An 18,186-nucleotide genomic window follows, 5' to 3' on the forward strand; every position below is an offset into this window, starting at 1 on the left:
CCACAGGTCCTCAGAAGTTTGTCAAATACTATATTGAGGTTCAATCCTTCTAAATAGAACCCCAGGTGATTTTAACTAACACACTTTGTACCTAAGCTGTGCTTTTCTCTTAGGCTTTGTCTGTAGATGTTTTTGAGTCATTCTCCTTTGCATTTGTGTCTGTATCATCTATGTCACTATAATAGCTTATTATGTTTGTTTGCTTATTATTCCTGTCTTCTTCCTAATTTCTTACTTGTCTTGAAGGTTGGGCTTTCCCCACACATCTGGAGGGAAGTCCTGAACTAGTCCTGCTACTGTTTTCTTGGGGTATTGAATGTTGTGTTATCTTAAGATTTCAGGGATAGGCTGGGGACCTGTAAGCTTTCAGTGCTTCCTAAGGGAGGCACTGATCCATGGCAAAATCTGATTATTGTTTGCTGGTCTGACCTCTGCAAGTTTCTGGCCTACGTATAGGTCTGAGAAACCATAGATTCTTGCTGGACTCTGTCCTTTTCAACTAGTTGGGAAGCTCTGTTACCTCCAAATGGCAGGATTGTAGGATCCTTTTTAGTCTAGGTTTCCTGCCTTAGTTATTCCTCCTCATGTTGGGATAAATGCTGGAAGACTCTTTCAAAGACTTGCTTTGAGACTGAGGTCTGAACCACACTGCTGTAGCTGGTGCAGCCACTGGCTTCTGAACTTTTTCTTTTGTCTTCCTCATTCCCTCAAATGTGTACAGGTCCCCTTCTTATTCTATCCTGGATCTCTGATTGGGACTAGGTAATGAGTAACAAAACTGTCAGTTGGCACCTGTCCCTGATGCATTGCCCCATTGTAGGCATCAAGGTCCTCTATCTGGGACTTCCTTTTGTGCTGGTATGCAGGTTTTCTCTGGTACTGCTTTGTGCTCCTACCCTGACCCTTACTCCAGTTTCTGCATTTCTCTTTGTCCCATCCTCATCTAGAATAGACAAATGATTCATTGTGACTTTTTGTGGAATTCTCTATTAATATTAAGTCTGGTGCATTTTATATATCTCTTTGGAAGATTTGTAGACAAGAGATAAGCTGTATTGCTTTCTTCTATTTTCCCCATCTTGGCTCCTGGACTAGATAATCTCTAAAGACTATCTCAGCTTTAATGATTTGCCTCTGTTCATAAATAATCATAGTATTGGTTAGCTTTATAGCATTTAATTTAATAAATTTGTGTTAAATAGCTGCTGTTTACAAAGCATTGTAGTAATCACTGATAATTTATATAAAAAGTGAATTCTTGATTTCATTAGTCCCTGCTTTTAAAAAGAAAAGTTTCATCAGCACTTCTGGGAATCCTTTATCTTTCATCTAGTTTGTTCTTATCTATATTTCCAGAAATATAAATTCATGTCACTGAACTTCTACCAGTTTGTTATGAAATGGATGAATATGAATATCTTCTTCTGATCATTGGATCTGGAAATATTAAGGGATATATGTTAGCTGAGTTCTTTTTAAAAATTTATATTTCAGTCTCCTGAGGTAAGAAATATGTTCTTTGCCCCAGAATATTTGAGAGTATAGTTAGTGCAATAGTATTTGTCACTATATAAATGAGGCTCTTAAACAAGGGTGTCAGGCAGCAAATGACATGGAACTTGAGCTCTCCCAGCATTAACATACAAGCTGCCAATGTGAGTAAGCAAGTAGGAGTATGAGGAGATACATATCACCCATTTGAGGTTATTTATTTGTTAGGGGGTAGTTATTACAGGCAACATTCTTAGTTCATTAATGGTGGTTGTGAGACTGGCTATGGTATTTCTGGTAAGACAACATGTCTAGGGCTTTTTTAGTAGTGATGACTTGGAATTTGATCTAGGCTTCAGATTTGCAACTTTCCCCCATGGTGGTATTGTGTTCCATTTATTTATTACCCTTTTATATGAGGTGTATGCCTCCCTTTGTGGGGAGTGGATTTTATCTCTATATACCTTGGGAAGAGTGAGGGCTAAGGTTATGGAAAAGTCTATTGTGGAACTTCCTCCAATCTTAAAATTTGGATTTCAAGGAATAGACGCAGGGAGCTTTGACCAATCACTCTGGAAATCTTCCTTTGCTATCTGAGACTTGGAAACTTAATGTGTACCTGACTGACTCTTAATAGCCTTTCCTTTATTGTGAGTCTAGAGTTGGGGAAGAAAGCAATATTTATCTTCCCCTAAAATTTATTTATTTATTTATTTATTTATTTAGGGGATTTTTTTTTTCATATTTCCATGATTAATTTACTTTCTCTTCCCTCTTTCCTTCTCCCTTCCCAGAGCCGGAAAGCAATTCCACTGGGTTGTACACATGTTGTCACTTGATAGCTATTTCCATATTATTTAGTTTTGCTATAATAAGAAAGCAATATTTAGAAAAAGGTTGTTTTAATTCAACATTTTATTTTCTTATGTCTTATTGTAGTTCATATTACTGAATGAATGATTCACTATTTCAGCAAATCTTTATTAAGTGCCTGCTCTTTGCAGGCATTGTCCTAGGTTCTGGGGACAAAACAAAACAGAATTGTCCCCACCCTTAAGGAGCTGACAGTGCTCATTTTACTAACTAATGTTATTACTGCCTTTGTGTATGGCTGAAAAGAATAAGGAGAAGAATATCTTTTCTGCTGCATGAAGTAAAGACTGTGCTTTGATTTGTGGTTACAGTTACTCTTGTGCTTTTGTGACTTTTGTTCAAAGAACTATCCATTTTCTGGTTAATTTTAAGACTACAAAATGAAGGGAACAGGCTCCTCTGTCAGAAATTGTGGTAATAAGTGTTCGGGAGTTCACTTGATTTCCGACAAGGTCTGTGATCCTGTCAATCAGCAAGCATTTATTAAATGTCTGCCATATGCTAGGCACAATGCTAAGTGCTAGCTGTACAAAGAAAGATCGAACAGAGATATCTTATATTTCTTCTGTAATGGACTGTAGCATCTGGGTTTTGTCAGGATTCCAGAACAAAGAATGTCTAGATCTTGAAAGTGCTCAGCAGAAAGTTCTTTGAATTCTTGGTTTAAGACTCCTGGACACTTAGACTATATCCTTGTGAACATATGTTGGAGTAGAAAGTTGTCTGGTGATTCAGCAGGCATTTGTTTTAGTGTATCTTTGCAAATAAATTTAGTACTTGGTTTTTATTTTCACAAATATACTTTTTATTTATACTTAGGATGAATGAAATAACACCTATTTGGGTAGGTAAGAGAATGGTTATTTGCTAGGCTTTAAATAGTACTTTGAAAATAGGGGAGACTATAATGTTACAGTTTTTTAAAATAGGTTTTCATGATGCTACTCTTTCTCTTCCTACTTGTCTGATAGTTCCTTTTCATTTTTCTTTGCTGGATCTTCTTTATCCAGGTTGTACTTGCTATAATTCTGGGTGTCTCTGGGCCCTGACCTGAACCGCTTTCTAGCTCTATCTGATTTTGGTTGGTGATCTCATTTAGTTCCCATGGATTCAATTACAATCCCTATGCAAATGGTTCAGAGATCTTTTTTTCTAGTCCTAACCCCTCTCCTGTCATCTAGTCCCACATCTCCAGTGGCCTATTGGGTATCTCATATTGGACATTTCATAGACATCTTAAACTCAACATGTTCCAAACTGAACTTATTTTCTCCCTGACTCCCCACTCCATACTCTTCCTTTTTAAAAATTTTCCTATTACTTTTCATCCTTTCAGTCACTCAGGCTTTCAACCTTTGTGTCAATCTTGACTTCTCTCTATCATGTTCCCCACTTCCCTCAATCCAATATGTTGCCATATCTTGTTCATTCTGCCTTTTTAGCATCTTTCTCATCTTGTAAATATCCCTTTCTCTCTTCTCACACTGCTACCCCTTGTCTGGGCCTTTACCACCATTTGCCTGACTCTTGTGGTAGCCTACTGGTTGGTCTCTCTGCCTCAGTTCTCTTCTGCTATTGAATTCATCCTCCATTCAGCTGTCAAAGTGATCTTCCTAAATTCCAGGTCTGACCATATTACCTACCTATTCAGTAAATGCCAATGGATCTCTATTAGCTCTAGGATCAAAGATAAAATCCTTTCTTTGATCTTTAAAGCTCTATGACGTACCTTTTCAGGGTTTTTATACTATATTTTCCTCCACATACTCTATGATCCATGGACACTGGTCTCCTGGCTGTTCTCCATCTCCCATGCTTTTTCACTGAAAAAAATCTCCAGTACACGAGGTTCTTTCTCTCCTTTGCTTCTTGATTTCCCTGCCTTCCTTCAGGCCTTTTCTGATTCCACTTAATGCTGGTACCTTTTCTCTGATTGAATGAAATTTATCTTGTATACATTTTGTTTGTACAAAGTTCTTGATATCAGAGTCTATCTTTTGCCACTCTTTTTACTTCTAGTGCTGAGTGCAGTGACTTGTATGTTGTAAAGATATAGGTTCAAGTTCTATCTCTCTTTCACTTGTAGCCATATGACCAAGACTATGTAAATGGTCTTAGTTCTCTGGATTTTAGTTTCCTTCCAACCATGCATTTGGAACAGTAATACTCTTATTTAAAAAAGCAATAAATAAGATAATGTATTTTGCAAAGCTTACAATACAATGTAAATATAGGTTATTATGGTGATCTCATGTTTTTATAGTGAACTCTAGTCACTTGGGAAACATTTTATATTTATTTATTTAAACATTTTCCTGTTTATTATTGTGAACTTGACAAATATCAACAAACATGAACATTTTTCATTATAATAAAGAAAAAGAAATTATATATGGAATTGTGTATCTATGTAGAGCTTGTTTTTGAAATTTTTAATTTAACATGATAATTCCAATACTATTCTGGTTCTCTTTGTCCCTTTTAAAAATTCTCTCCTCTGTGTATTTTTAAAATGATTCACCATTTTTTCTTTTCTTTTAGTATATCCCTTTCATTATGTAATCATTTTGTCCCAACTTTTTCCCCCTCAAATCCCCTCTTTGCAGCAAATAAGCATAGCCTTAGAAAGAAAATACATTCCCAATGTCTGAGAATAAATGTTATCATTCTGCCCTTCTGGTCTCTCACCTCTCTGCCAAGAGACAGAATATCTATCATTCAGCATCTTCTAAAATGGTAATTGATCTTTGTGGTGATCCTTTTGATTACCTTTCTAAGGTAATTTACAACAATGAGACATCATCCAGAACTTTTGGGATGTATCCAAAACAGTTTGAGAGGAAATTGTTTCTATTCTTTGTTCTTTGACACACATATTCTTTAGGATAAAATTAAGTCTTCATTTAAATTCGACACTTTATTGTGTTTTTATTGCATTGTAGTTAAGTAAAGGATGACTCTTTAGTGCTCTGGTGGTTCACCATGGATTCAGGCCTCAACTAGTCTGTTTCTTTTTCTCTCTGTACAATCCTGAACCAGGAATTGGTGCCTTCTTCTGTGATTCTAACAGACTCCAGCCTAATCTTGGGCATTGTGACTTCATACTTTTTGTAACATTGGATCCTAGTTGAGCCATCATCTTTGGTTCCTGTCATTTTTTCTTAGCATTTCAAGAAGTTTGTTGCTAGGTACTCTCTGTTTAGTCACTTATTAGAGCTGGCCACATCCCTTACTTGTATTCTGTCAGGCAAAGACTAAGATCTGACTTTAGGTTCTCAGTTGTTAGAGCTAGCCCTGGAATACCCTGCTCTTGTTTATAGAGTTTTGGATCTCTTTAGGTTCATTAATGGGATTTTTAGCTGACTCTCTTTTTCTTCCTGCTTTCTCTGTCTTTTCTCAGAGGGAGATTCAGCAAGATTTGGGCCCATTTCTCTATCTGCTGGTATTGCTTCCATGTTGATGTTGACTGGATCTTCTGGCTATCTTTTTTTTTTTTTTTTTTTAAACCCTTGTACTTCGGTGTATTGTCTCATAAGTGGAAGAGTGGTAAGGGTGGGCAATGGGGGTGAAGTGACTTGCCCAGGGTCACACAACTGGGAAGTGGCTGAGGCCGGGTTTGAACCTAGGACCTCCTGTCTCTAGGCCTGACTCTCACTCCACTGAGCTACCCAGCTGCCCCTCTGGCTATCTTTTTGTGCAATTCTAGTTGGATAGAGGAACTTATGTTTGCTTCTTTTGTGATTTCTCTTTAGTTTTCTGAGACCATTTTCAGATTTTTCTGGAATTTATCTAAGAGAGCTGGTCTTTACAACCTTTCATGATGTTATCTTTTAAAAAATAATATTTTATTTCCTCTCTAATAATGTTTGAGGAATAAGTGTTAATTAATGCTTGCTATTCTCAGCAATACAATGTTCCAAAAACTCATGATGAAAAAAAAAAGCTATCTGTATCCAGAGAAAGAGCTGATAGTCTGAATGTAGACTAAAACATACCATATTTCATATTTTCTTCATTTAAAAAATAATTTATTTGCTTATTTAGAATATTTTTCCATGGTTACATGATTCATGATTTTTCCCACCCTTCTTCTCTTTCTCCTCTTAGAGCTGACAAGCATTTCCACTGGGTTATACATGTGTCATTATTAAAAACCTATTTATGTATTATTCATATTTGCAATAGAGTGATCTTTTAACACCTATACCCCAATTTATCCTCATCAAACCATGTGATCAATCATATTTTTATCTTCCTTTACATTTTTTCATTTATTCTCTTGATATTCTAAATGTTTTGTGCTTCTAGAAGAAACTTGTTATGTTTTCTATCTCATAATGATTAAAATTCTTGAGAAATAGTATTTCTTAATTTTAAAATAATTTATTAATTGATCACTCATAACATCTTAAATTGGTCAGTTGACTCCTTCCACAAACCAAATGTGTACAAAAGACAGTGAATTTCTCTCATGTAGCTCTTTATATATCCCCTTGTCATTTCATCTCTCTCTGGACGTTGTAAGACTTCTCTGATTGGCACATAGCTACTGAGGAGGTGGACTTAGGGACTTCAACTATTACCTCATTATCTCATCACAAGAAGAGGTGGGTTTTTGTCAACGGAAGGATGCCAACATACTCTTTCCTCTCCGCCTTGTGACTGTATCAGTCCAACATAGCTGGAGAGCTTGCTAACTTTCTTTAATCTCTCTAGAGCAGTGATTCTCAAAGTGGGTGCCACCGCCCCCTGGTAGGTGCTGCAGCGATCCAGGGGAGTGGTAATGGCCCCAGGTGCATTTGGGGGCAGGGAATAACTGTAAGGGGGTGGTGATAGTATGTGACATGGGGTGCTAAGTAATATTTTTTCTGGAAAGGGGGCGGTAGGCCAAAAAAGTTTGGGAACCACTGCCTAGAGGGTCAAGGTTCATACTGCCATTAATTCTTTCATCCGTATCTAAGCAAAAGAAGGCAGGTCCCAACCCATTTTCATAGCATAAGGGAGAAACAGTTTCATCTTGATCCTAGAATCTTGAAGTGGCTCTATATAATTTTGGGTAGTTTGATTGTTCTGGCACTGAATAAGGAGATTAATTTAGGTGGAATTGTCATTTTTATTTGGACAATTAATATTTTTCCAATTGTTTAGATCTGACTTTGTATGAAAATTATTTTATAATTGTGTTCATATAGTTCATGGGTTTGTCTTGGAAGGTACATTTATAAGTATTTTCTATTATCCACAGTTCATTTAAATGGAATTTCTTTTTCTATCTCTTAACTACTGAGCTTTGTTGGTAATATATAAAAATGCTGATAACTTTTTTTTTTTTTTAAACCCTTACCTTCCATCTAGGAGTCAATACTGTGTATTGGCTCCAAGACAGAAGAGTGGTAAGGTTAGGCAATGGAGGTCAAGTGACTTACCCAGTGTCACACAGCTAGGAAGTGTCTGAGGCCAGATTTGAACCTAGGACTTCCCATCTCTAGGCCTGGCTCTCAATCCACTGAGCTATCCAGCTGCCCTCAAAAATGCTGATAACTTAGTAGGTTTATTTTATTTCTTGCAACTTTGCTAAAATGGTTAATTTTTAAACTAACTTTTTAGTTGATTCTCTAGGTTTTCTGTACTATCATATCATTTGTGGAGAGTGATAGTTTTGTTTCTTTATTGTCTATTCTAATTCTTTCAATTTCTTTTTCTTCTTTTATTGGTGTAATTAGCATTTGTACTAAAATATTGAATAAGTGGTGATAATGGACATCCTTGCTTTATTTCTGATCTCCTTAAGGGCAGAGACTGGCCTCCATTTTTGCTTGCATTTGTATCCCAGGAACAGTGCCTAGCACATAGTAAACACTTAATACTTGATTCCTGCCTCCCTGCCAAATACGTTCTCTTGCTTGTTAGGCGGTATGGTATAATGGAAAGAGTGCTGGAGTTTTTTGTCAAAAGACTTGGATTTGTATCTTCATTCTGTTACTACATGGGTGTCTTTGGGTAAATCATTTAACTTTTGTGAGCCTCAGTTTCTTTACTTATGTTTTTCTCCCCTTCCAGTTTTTTTACTTGTAAAGTGAGGGCATTAAATGAAAAGATCTCTAAGCTCCCTTGTGACTTTAAATTTATGATTCTATGACCTGAGTTAAACTCTCAGCTCTCATAATTACTATTTCAACAGATATGGCCAATAGTTAGTTTTGTGTCCATTTGCTAAAAGACTTAATCACAGGAGCTATCTGTGAACTCAACTGAGGACTGAGGATCTGTCTAGCTTCTAGCAGATAAGGAAGTTTTTCATATAATAGATATTATCATTTTGATTACCCAGTGCTGCTTTCTTCACAGAAAGGGCTATTACCTTTCCTGGAAAAGAAGGTAAAAAAAGGATAGAGAAATTCTTTTCTCTATAGATTATCAGAAAGAATGAAGTAGACTTTATTTTTATTTTTAAAAAAGACAGAAAAGCAGAGGGTTTTAAGGTAAAAGCAAAGAATGAAAAGGACTTGAGAAGATTAGAGAGTTATCTTGATCATCCTCAGTGTATTTGAAGATAGAAGAATGGGATGAATAGGAAAAGTTGAAGAAGGCTCATTGAACTCTTGGAAATAAAAAACTGGAATGAGGCCTTTCAATAGAAAGTGATGGCTGATCACTGTAGAGTAAACACTAGCATTCTAAGAAATAATGATGAGGATACATAGAATAGTATCAAGAAAGAGATTCATATTCATTAAGAGTCATCAAGAGAGGGATGAGTCATGACTCTTAAAGGGAATGGAAACAGCTACTGGTTGATCTGGTATTAATGCTAAAAAAAAGTTTATCTTCCCAGAGAACATATGTGGGATGTAACAGACCCTGGAGATTTTTCAGACCTGATGACCACACACCCACTTCAAATGAGGACAAGCAAAACTGGCAGAAGGAGCCTAGGAAACATTAATGGGGATTATTTTGTCCTTAGGAAGAAACTGAGTATTTTGGGGACATGGATGGTGTTATTAGCACTTCTGGTGATTGAAAGCAGGGACTTTGAGAGATAATGGCAGATTTGCAGAGTGAGCATCTGGTTAAGAAGTTTTGTGTCTGAGAATAGAATTTAGATTTCTAAACCACAGTTTTAAGATATAAGAATTATGAGCCCTTCAGAAGGGATTAAGTGTTCCTAACTGGAAAAAAAAAAGTTGCCTGGGGTCTTACAAATCTAGTCAAGGGAACTTGACACTGAAAAGAGAAGAGTAGGGAAAAGGTGCCTACTTTATATATTTGCTAATCTAGATAGTATAAGAAAGTGACAACTACAATGTAGGAAAAAGGCAGGATGCCTTATAATTCACTGAAGTCAGACTTCGAGAAAGGAACTAACAACAAAGCTAGTTATCTCAGCTGTTTTTAGGCAGATGCATTAATTTAACCTCATACATATGATTGTGACTTAGTAGGATGGTACTTATTAGAAGATGGATATACAAGGCTATATTGTACTCAGAAGGTGGAGAATTAATAAAAGGGAGGCTGAGGGTAGCATTGTATATTAAGAAGCTATACTTAATGTGACAATATTCAGGAACTGTATTAAAGGGTGAATTGGGATAGGATTGTGGTTAAGAGAAGTGGAGGGAAAATAAAACAGACATTTTCATGGGAGTACTACTAAAGACTATCTGGAAAGAAAGAATAAATAGATGAGGACCTTAGGAAGTATATGTGTTCCTCCAAGGTATGATAAAATTGTGATGGGTAACTTCAGATTATCAGGATATTTGCTGATGGGCTGGGTCTCTTTTTCTGTTAAAAATAGGGCATCTAATAACTTCTTGGTTTAACTTTGTGGTAATATCTTCCTTTGTAATTTGAAGAAATGAAGAAAATTTCTATTCTGAGCATCATTCTGATCAACAGGAAAAACTGATTGCTGAAATATCAGGCAACCTTCAGGGCTTGTGACCACTATTCTATCTTTTTTTTTTTTTTTAACCCTTGTACTTCGGTGTATTGTCTCATAGGTGGAAGATTGGTAAGGGTGGGCAATGGGGGTCAAGTGACTTGCCCAGGGTCACACAGCTGGGAAGTGGCTGAGGCCGGGTTTGAACCTAGGACCTCCTGTCTCTAGGCCTGACTCTCACTCCACTGAGCTACCCAGCTGCCCCCACCACTATTCTATCTTAAAAATTTAATAGAGAGAAAAGCTGGACCTAGCCTAGTATGTCCTCTAGATTTTGAAAGAATAGATTTCAAGTTTTTCAGAGAAAGGATGGATAGAATCCATGAACCAAATAAAATTCTATAAAATTAGTTCAGCCTAGGAAGGATGGGAAGCTCTCAAGAATGAAATTCAGAAAATGCCATACAAAACAATTCCAACAAGAAGGAAAAGAGGAACTGGCTAAATAGATTGATGAGGTTGAGTGTGGAACTTATTGAACAATATGGGTTTTTAAAAGATGAATAAAAATTGGAAGCAAGAGCATAGGATGAATATAAAATCATAACACAGTCTTGCAAGAATATTGTTGAGTGCTAAATCTGGGGGCAGATCGGTGGCTCAGTGGATTGAAAGTCAGACATATAGATGGGAGGTATTGGCTTCAAATCTGGCCTCAGACACTTCCTGGCTATTTGACTGGGCAAGTCAAGTCACTTAACCTCCATTCCCTATTGCTTATCACTCTTCTGAAGCCTTAGAACGAATACACATTTTTGACTCTAATATGGAATGTAAGATTTAAAAAAAGAGTGCTAAATCTCAGAATGAGCTAGGGCTTAGTGAATATGAATACTAAGGTTGACCAAAAGATGTAAATTTTTAGTCACAAAAGTGAAAGAAATAATGAAGAATGCTGTTTTTTTTTTTTTTTTTTGGTTAGGTGAATGGGTGATGGAGTGAAGGCACAGGTATTTGTTTTAATTTTTTCCTCTAATGGAGAAGGATTTTTTTTAATTAGGAAAGGCTCAGCAACAGTGCTTAATAGGGAGTTGAAATCCAAGTTATAAAAGAGAATCTAGCTGACCTCTGAATTGTCACCTCTGTTGGAGGAAGAAAATCTCATCTGGAATCTCGGCTATAGGAGAATCAGTTCAAAGAATTGGGAAATTTTTTCTTGGATGTTCTTCTTCACAGGAAAGTATTGGAGCAAATGATGGATGATTATTTGTTGGATATTTTAAAATTTATTTAAAATTCTTTTTTTATTTACAAAATTCCCTCCCTCCCTTCTGCTTTCCATACCATTGAAAAGGCAAGAAAAACATATAAGGCAAGAACATTGCAAATATATGTATAGTCATACAGAACAAATTTCTGCTTTAGACATGTCCAAAAAACAAGAAAAAAATGTTGTAGTTTGCACTCTGAGCCCATTAGCTCCCTGTCTTGAGATGGATAGCATGCTTCATCATTTGTTCTTTACAATTGTATTTAGTCATTGTGTTATCAGAACTACTAAGTCTTTGAAAGTTGATTATCTTTACAATATTTAGTTGCTGTATAAATTATTCTTATTCTGCTCACTTTGTGTTGCATCAGTTAATAGAAGTAATTCACAGGTTTATCTGAAACTATCCATCATTTTTTATACTACATTAGTATTCCATTGAATTCATATACCATAACTTGTTCACCCATTCTCCAATTGATAACATTCCCTCAATTTCTAAATCTTCATCACTACAAAAATAAGTTGCTATAAATATTTTTCATACATATGGATTATTTTCCTCTTTCTTTGTAGTATAAACATAGTAGTGGTATCCCTTTGTCAGAAACTATACAGTTGAATAGCTTTTGGAGTGTATTTACATATTGCTTTCCAGAGTGGTTTGATTAGTTCACAATTCTGAAAACATTGCATTAATTTACCAGTTTTCCTTAGACTCTTGAACATTAGTTTTCTACTTTTGTCATTTTAGCCAATATCATGGGTATGGGACAATACCTCACAGTTGGTTTTTGTTGTTGTTGTTGTTGTCCTAAATACCTTTATGTTTTCTGTTTCTTTTATCACATGAAAACAGCTCTTCATTTGAATCCCACTTAATCTTTATACTTTTGTTATACTTACTTTTTTTTGTGTGTCATTGTTCTTTCCATTTTCATTGTTGTAGATACTGGGATTATATTCCATTTTTCTGAGTAACTGATTCTTGGTTTTAATCTTAGATCCTCTGCCTTCTGGTATATTGTATTCTAAGCTCTCTTCCTTTAATATGGTGGCTGCTAAATATTGTATAATACTGACTATGACTCTGTGGTACTTGAATCCTTTCTTTCTGATTTCTTGTAGTATTTTTTTTCTTGATCTGTGAATTTGCTATAATATTCCTAAAAGTTTTCATTTTGGGATTTCCTGTAGTATGTCATCTGTGGAATCTTTTAGTTTCTACTTTGTTCTACGGTTCAAAGATATATAAACAGTTTTCTTTTATAATTTTTTGAAATATGATGTCTAGATAATTTTTAAAAATCTTGTTCATGACTTTCAGTTAGTTTAGTAGTGATTATTCAATGATCTTTCCTTGATTTATTTTTCAGGTCACTTATTTTTCTAATAAAATATTTCACATGCTCTTTTTTCAATTGTTGGACCTTGTTTTTTTCTTTTTTAAAAAAAAAACCAACAAAACTTCTAACTTTCTTAGGCAAAAGCTAAGCAAACAGTGTTAAGTGACAACCTAGAAATTGTCTGAGGTCAGATTTCAATCCAGGTCCTCCCAACTACAGGGCTGATGCTCTATCCACTGAGCTACTACTTGTCCCAGTTTTGGCAAATTCTATTTTCATCAGTAAATTTTTATACTTCTTTTACCAAGCTGCTAATTCTCTTTTCATAGCATTATTGAATTGCTCTCATTTCATTTTCCATTTTTTAAATCTATTGCTTTTACTTGGTTTTTAAAATACATTTTTTCACTTAAAAAGCTTTTTGATGCTTCTAGGAATTTTTTTTAAGCTTGTCCATCTACACTTTTCTTTGAGACTTTTCCTGTAGATGTTTCTGTTCTAAATTTGTGTCTTGTCCTTCTCCATTGCCATAATGATTCTTTATAATGGGATACTTTTTTGTTTGCTCATTCTTCAGCCTTTTGCTTTACTTTAGACTATTTATGTTAATGTTGAGCTCTTCCCACTTTTGGGAGGAAGATCTGACCTGAAATTCTTTCCTTTTACATCCTTCAACTGTTTTGATAGCTCAGACTGGGGATGCTCCTGAAGTCATATAATCAGGTGAATTTTGTTTACTGCCCTCTTGATATGAACCAACTTGAATTTGTTGGATTTTGCATAGTTAAGTTTCAGTAGACTGCTGCTGCACTCAGTCACTGTTATCTTGCTTTGAAATTCAACACAAATTCAAAGCAACTGAACTTTGGACTCCACTTTGGCCTGGGAAATGCCCACATGATTATTCCACTGCAGGCTTTGATGCTGGGCTAATAGCTAGAACTGAGTCATTGCTTTGCTCATGTGCCTAAGGGCTACATGTCTACATTTTTGGAACGTGCTCTGTACTCAGTTCTCAGGTAGGTACTGCTAGCTTTATTATGACCTGAATCGAGGTGTAATGGACAAGAGAGCTGCCAGCTGGCATGCATTCCCACATCCAGTGCTGGTTCAGTGATTTTGGAGAATTCCCCTGGTGCTTCCTTTAGTCTTAGCCCTTACTGAATACAAAAATATTACTGACCATCCTCCATCTACTATTGTTTGACCTCTCTGTCCCATGAGGCTTCCTGTTCTTGAAAAATGATTTACTGTGGCTTTTTCTTAGCTTTTTTGATCGGAATTTAATCTAGCTCATTTTCTAGGTTGTTGTGGTGGAGATGTACTAGGTGAGCCTACAAAATTGCTTCCTCTCAGTATCATCTTGACTCTGCTCCCAAAGATATTTTTAGGGAGGATTTTTACCCAATTATGTTTTGGACTTGATTACCTTTGAGTCCCCTTCTAATGATTTGTGTTTCTGAGATTGAATTCTCAGAACCTTAGTTTTTCTCATCTCTAGAGTGGGAATAATATTTTAAACCTTAAAATGTACTATGAAATAAGCTATTTTTATTTCCAATGGGAAAATGTTCAACATTCTAAACAACTGATGTACTTGTACCACTCCCTTAACAAGTTTGCAAATGTTTGCCTCTGCTGCTCTATGTAGCTATTGATGTGCAAATGAATAATTTGCAATTGTGGAAAAGTTTAATATCCTTTACAATGTTGAATCTGAATTTTCAGATAAAATGGAAAAATAAGAAGCCTAAAAGAAAGCCAAATGTATAGAAGGACTAATACCTCATTCTTCTCTCTTGCTCTTATACTTCCTCACAACAAAAAATCCACCAAAATGTGCCCTTGCATTTCTTAAAATGCCTTTCTTCACTATCCTAGATACACTAATTGGTTATGTGCTGAGACAATAAAGGCATTGTTACTGAAATTAATTCAGTTTTCTGTTCTTCCAGTTCTCAAGCTCAGAAAGTGTACTTATTTCTGATTGCTATCATTCCTTCTTTTCTAAAAGGATTGGTAGACCTGGCATCTTTGAGGAATTCTGAGTGACATACACTTAAAATAAATCCCCTTGAGGTTCTTTGGCATTTGTCTGTATCTTACACAGATAACCGGATGACAGATAAATGAATAATTTTTTTTCCTTTATAATCCTTCATCAGGCATCTATTGGAAGTTTTTAGTTGATGAAATTAAATGGTGTTGAGGACATGCCTTCTAGCATATTTCAAGAATGTCAATTACAAAGTGTTAACAGAAGAAAAAATATTTAATATATATTAAAATATATGGATGATGTGAAATTGGGAAGGTTACCTTGCAAAGTGAATGACAGTCCAGATCCAATTTTGAAATTGTCTCTGTGATAGAAGTGTCTGTCATTATTACCTGCAAATCTTACTCTGCAACAACCAGCCATTCTGACAAACTTAAAAAAAAAGTAAATCAATATAATTAAATATCTCATTTCCTATGCATCTGCTTTCTGGCAGTTAGAATGATAAGTACCAAGGTTAAAGGTTATAGAGATGAATACCAACAAAGACCCTCAAGAAGATTAGACTATAGAAGAGAGGAGGAGTAATGGTATAAGTAAAATACAAAATATACTATGATCAAGACAAAGAAGAGATCCATACATAGGTTCCTAGAACATTTGAGATATAAGACAAGTTTCTGCTTTAGGAGCTATAGAGAGCCAGCTCCCTATATGGTAGGGGTTCTGAGTGGCGTTTTGTGGCATCGGATTGTTAAGACAGGAAAAAGAAAATGAGAATAACCAAACTAGTGGTTAGCCCATGTTGCTCCAAACTCTGTGGGCTTTGGAGTTTATTATATACTGATTTCAAACAAAGAACACAAAGAAAGAGTCACAGCTGTGAAGGGGTCACAAATCATACACAACCCATTAAAGTCTAAAAAGTAAAGATATAGGTACAAGGACAAGGGCCAAATTCCAACCACCAATTAGTAGGGGATAATTCTGGGAGCAGAAATATATTTTATGGAGATGTTCACTAATTGAGTCCTGTCTTCCTGAAGTACAGGTTTTGCACCTGGTCAAATAAAGTCTGGACTAAATTGTCAGGCTCCAGTCTTATCTAAGTAATGTTTGTTAGGGTTCAGGTTTCTTAATTAACAAGGAGAGAAATCATTAACTCAGTAGCTTCTGGTCTGCTAAGGACTCAAAGGTTTTCAATAAGTCTATAATGTTTTTCCAATAAGAAAAGGTATGGGTCATCAGAGGTGTCAAAAGAGGGGTATCAGATTTTTATCTATTCTCTTATTGGCTTCCCACAAGGTGCAAGGGGTAAAGAATCAGTGAGGACTTTCTTCCTTGGAGAAAAGTGGCACTGAACTTTGAAGGACTTGAAGTAAGAAAAGTATGTAAACAGGAAGAGATAAGGAGAGTTTGTGAGGAAGCAATAGGAGAGGGCAGGATGAGGTCTGGGAACACCTAGTAGTACAATTAGGTTAGAATTTAGAGTACATAATGTAAAATGAGGGTGAAGAGATAGGTTGGAGCCAAATTTGAACTTTGAGTGCCAGACTAAGTAATTTGTATTTTTCCAGAGGTAGAAGGTTATGGTTTTTGTATTAATTAGAGAATTTGAGGTCTTTGTTAATTTGACTTGTTGCTTGATATCTTTCAGGGTTGTTCAAATGCCCAGAAGAGCAGTCTTCTCCAGGTAGATCAGAACTGTGTTCGTAATTCATACGATGTCTTCTCTCTGCTTCGGTAAGAAACTTCTTAAAATCTCCCTTCCTCCTCCACTGAACATTTTAAAAAATATTTTTTTCCTTGATTTTATGACATTTAAATGTAAATAAATGTCTCTGGGAACTTCAAAAACTTCATCAAGCTTAACATTCTTTAGTGAGAGCTCCATAAATCTTGTAACCCTGGTGATTTCATTTTATCTCTTACATAAGGCCTTTGGAAAACCTATTTCCTTTCTCTGGATGGTGGGAGAGAGTAGATGGAAGCCAATTGCAGTAAAGCAGAGACATGAACATTCTCATTTCCTCTGAGCTGTAAAGAGCAGCAAATACAGATGATGACTTTAGTCTTATCAAAGTTTTAACACCTCTAACATAACTAGAAAAACTCTTCAACAACCACAGAAATGGCTTGTGGGTTTGGTTTGGCTGCTGATCCATCCTAAAGGTAGTAGTGATGTTTGGCAGCAGTGAGCTCTGATGCCTGTATTTGGCTATGTACCTATGCTCTTCATTTTATTTGAGTTTGAAATATTCAGTTTTGCCCTTGATTATCTTGATTGGATAGGATAGTGATTAAATAGGTCTGCTACCAAAATAAATGCAATTTAAATGAAGTTGACACTGTCATTTAACTTGTAATTTCCTAGTGTAGTCATACTGTACCTCAAAATTAGATTTTGGCAGTTAGTTTTCCCAATGTTTTTTTTTTTTTTATCATATTCCACATATTCACTGAAGGAAGACTGTTTAAAGGTTCTTGGAGAGTAATACCTCACATAAACTGTAAGTTGAGATCTATGTCTTGCCAAATAGGCTTCTTACAGACAGGGTGATAGACAGACTTAGTACATGGACATGTAAGTAACATGTTTTTGTTAACACTAATCAATTTTCCAAGACAATGTTTCACTAGTGATGTACTTTTTTGGGTTTCCTTAGAAGATAATATAATACTATGTATTTATAAAGTATTTTCTTCTCTGTATTAGGCTGATATTAAGCCATACATTTTCCTTCAAATGTGCTTCGAATAACTCACTAACCTCTATAGTTGGTGTTATATTTCAATCTTTATTATTATCATTTCTTTCAGAAATATTTTCTTTGGTAGTGTCACCTATATTTGTTCTTTGTAAGTAAAATGAGGCTAAGAGGCTTAAAGTACCTTACTTCACTCATGGCTAATTATTAGCAGAACCTGTACTTGAACTCAGATCCTATCATTGCATGCTCAGAACTTTTTCTATCATACCAAGCTGCCTCCTAAAGTGGCATTTTATAACTGACAAGTTTTCTTTACCTCTGAAGTTTTCCTGCTGCTAAAACTTAAAATTATGTTTTAAAAAATACCCTGGTCCCCTTTTTGACATCCCCATATTACTCGTCTGCCCCTCAAAATGTAAAAAATGTGTTATTCAATTCACTTTACCTACCCCTCTCAGCACTATAATTATTATATTATATAGCAATACAAACTTTCTTATTTAGCTCTGATAAAGACTATAAGGAATGTGATATCAAGAGAAGATAATTGAAGGAAATGAATTCTCTATAAAAACCATACTGTAAGGGTGGGGAAAGGGGTTTTGGGG

At 35.6% G+C, this 18,186-nt stretch overlaps 1 protein-coding gene across 1 annotated transcript in view; it reads left to right on the forward strand.

Moving 5' to 3' along the window:
* The window catches only part of UVRAG (UV radiation resistance associated), a 436,868-nt gene that overhangs the window by 119,773 nt on the left and 298,909 nt on the right, over nt 1-18,186 (forward strand). The window contains exon 6 of the mRNA XM_044668156.1: nt 16,525-16,610. Coding sequence (XP_044524091.1) covers nt 16,525-16,610 — 86 coding nt within the window. The remainder of the gene's footprint in view (nt 1-16,524; nt 16,611-18,186) is intronic.

The sequence above is a fragment of the Gracilinanus agilis genome, chromosome 3 (genome assembly GCF_016433145.1).
Source record: "Gracilinanus agilis isolate LMUSP501 chromosome 3, AgileGrace, whole genome shotgun sequence".
NCBI lineage: Eukaryota > Metazoa > Chordata > Mammalia > Didelphimorphia > Didelphidae > Gracilinanus > Gracilinanus agilis.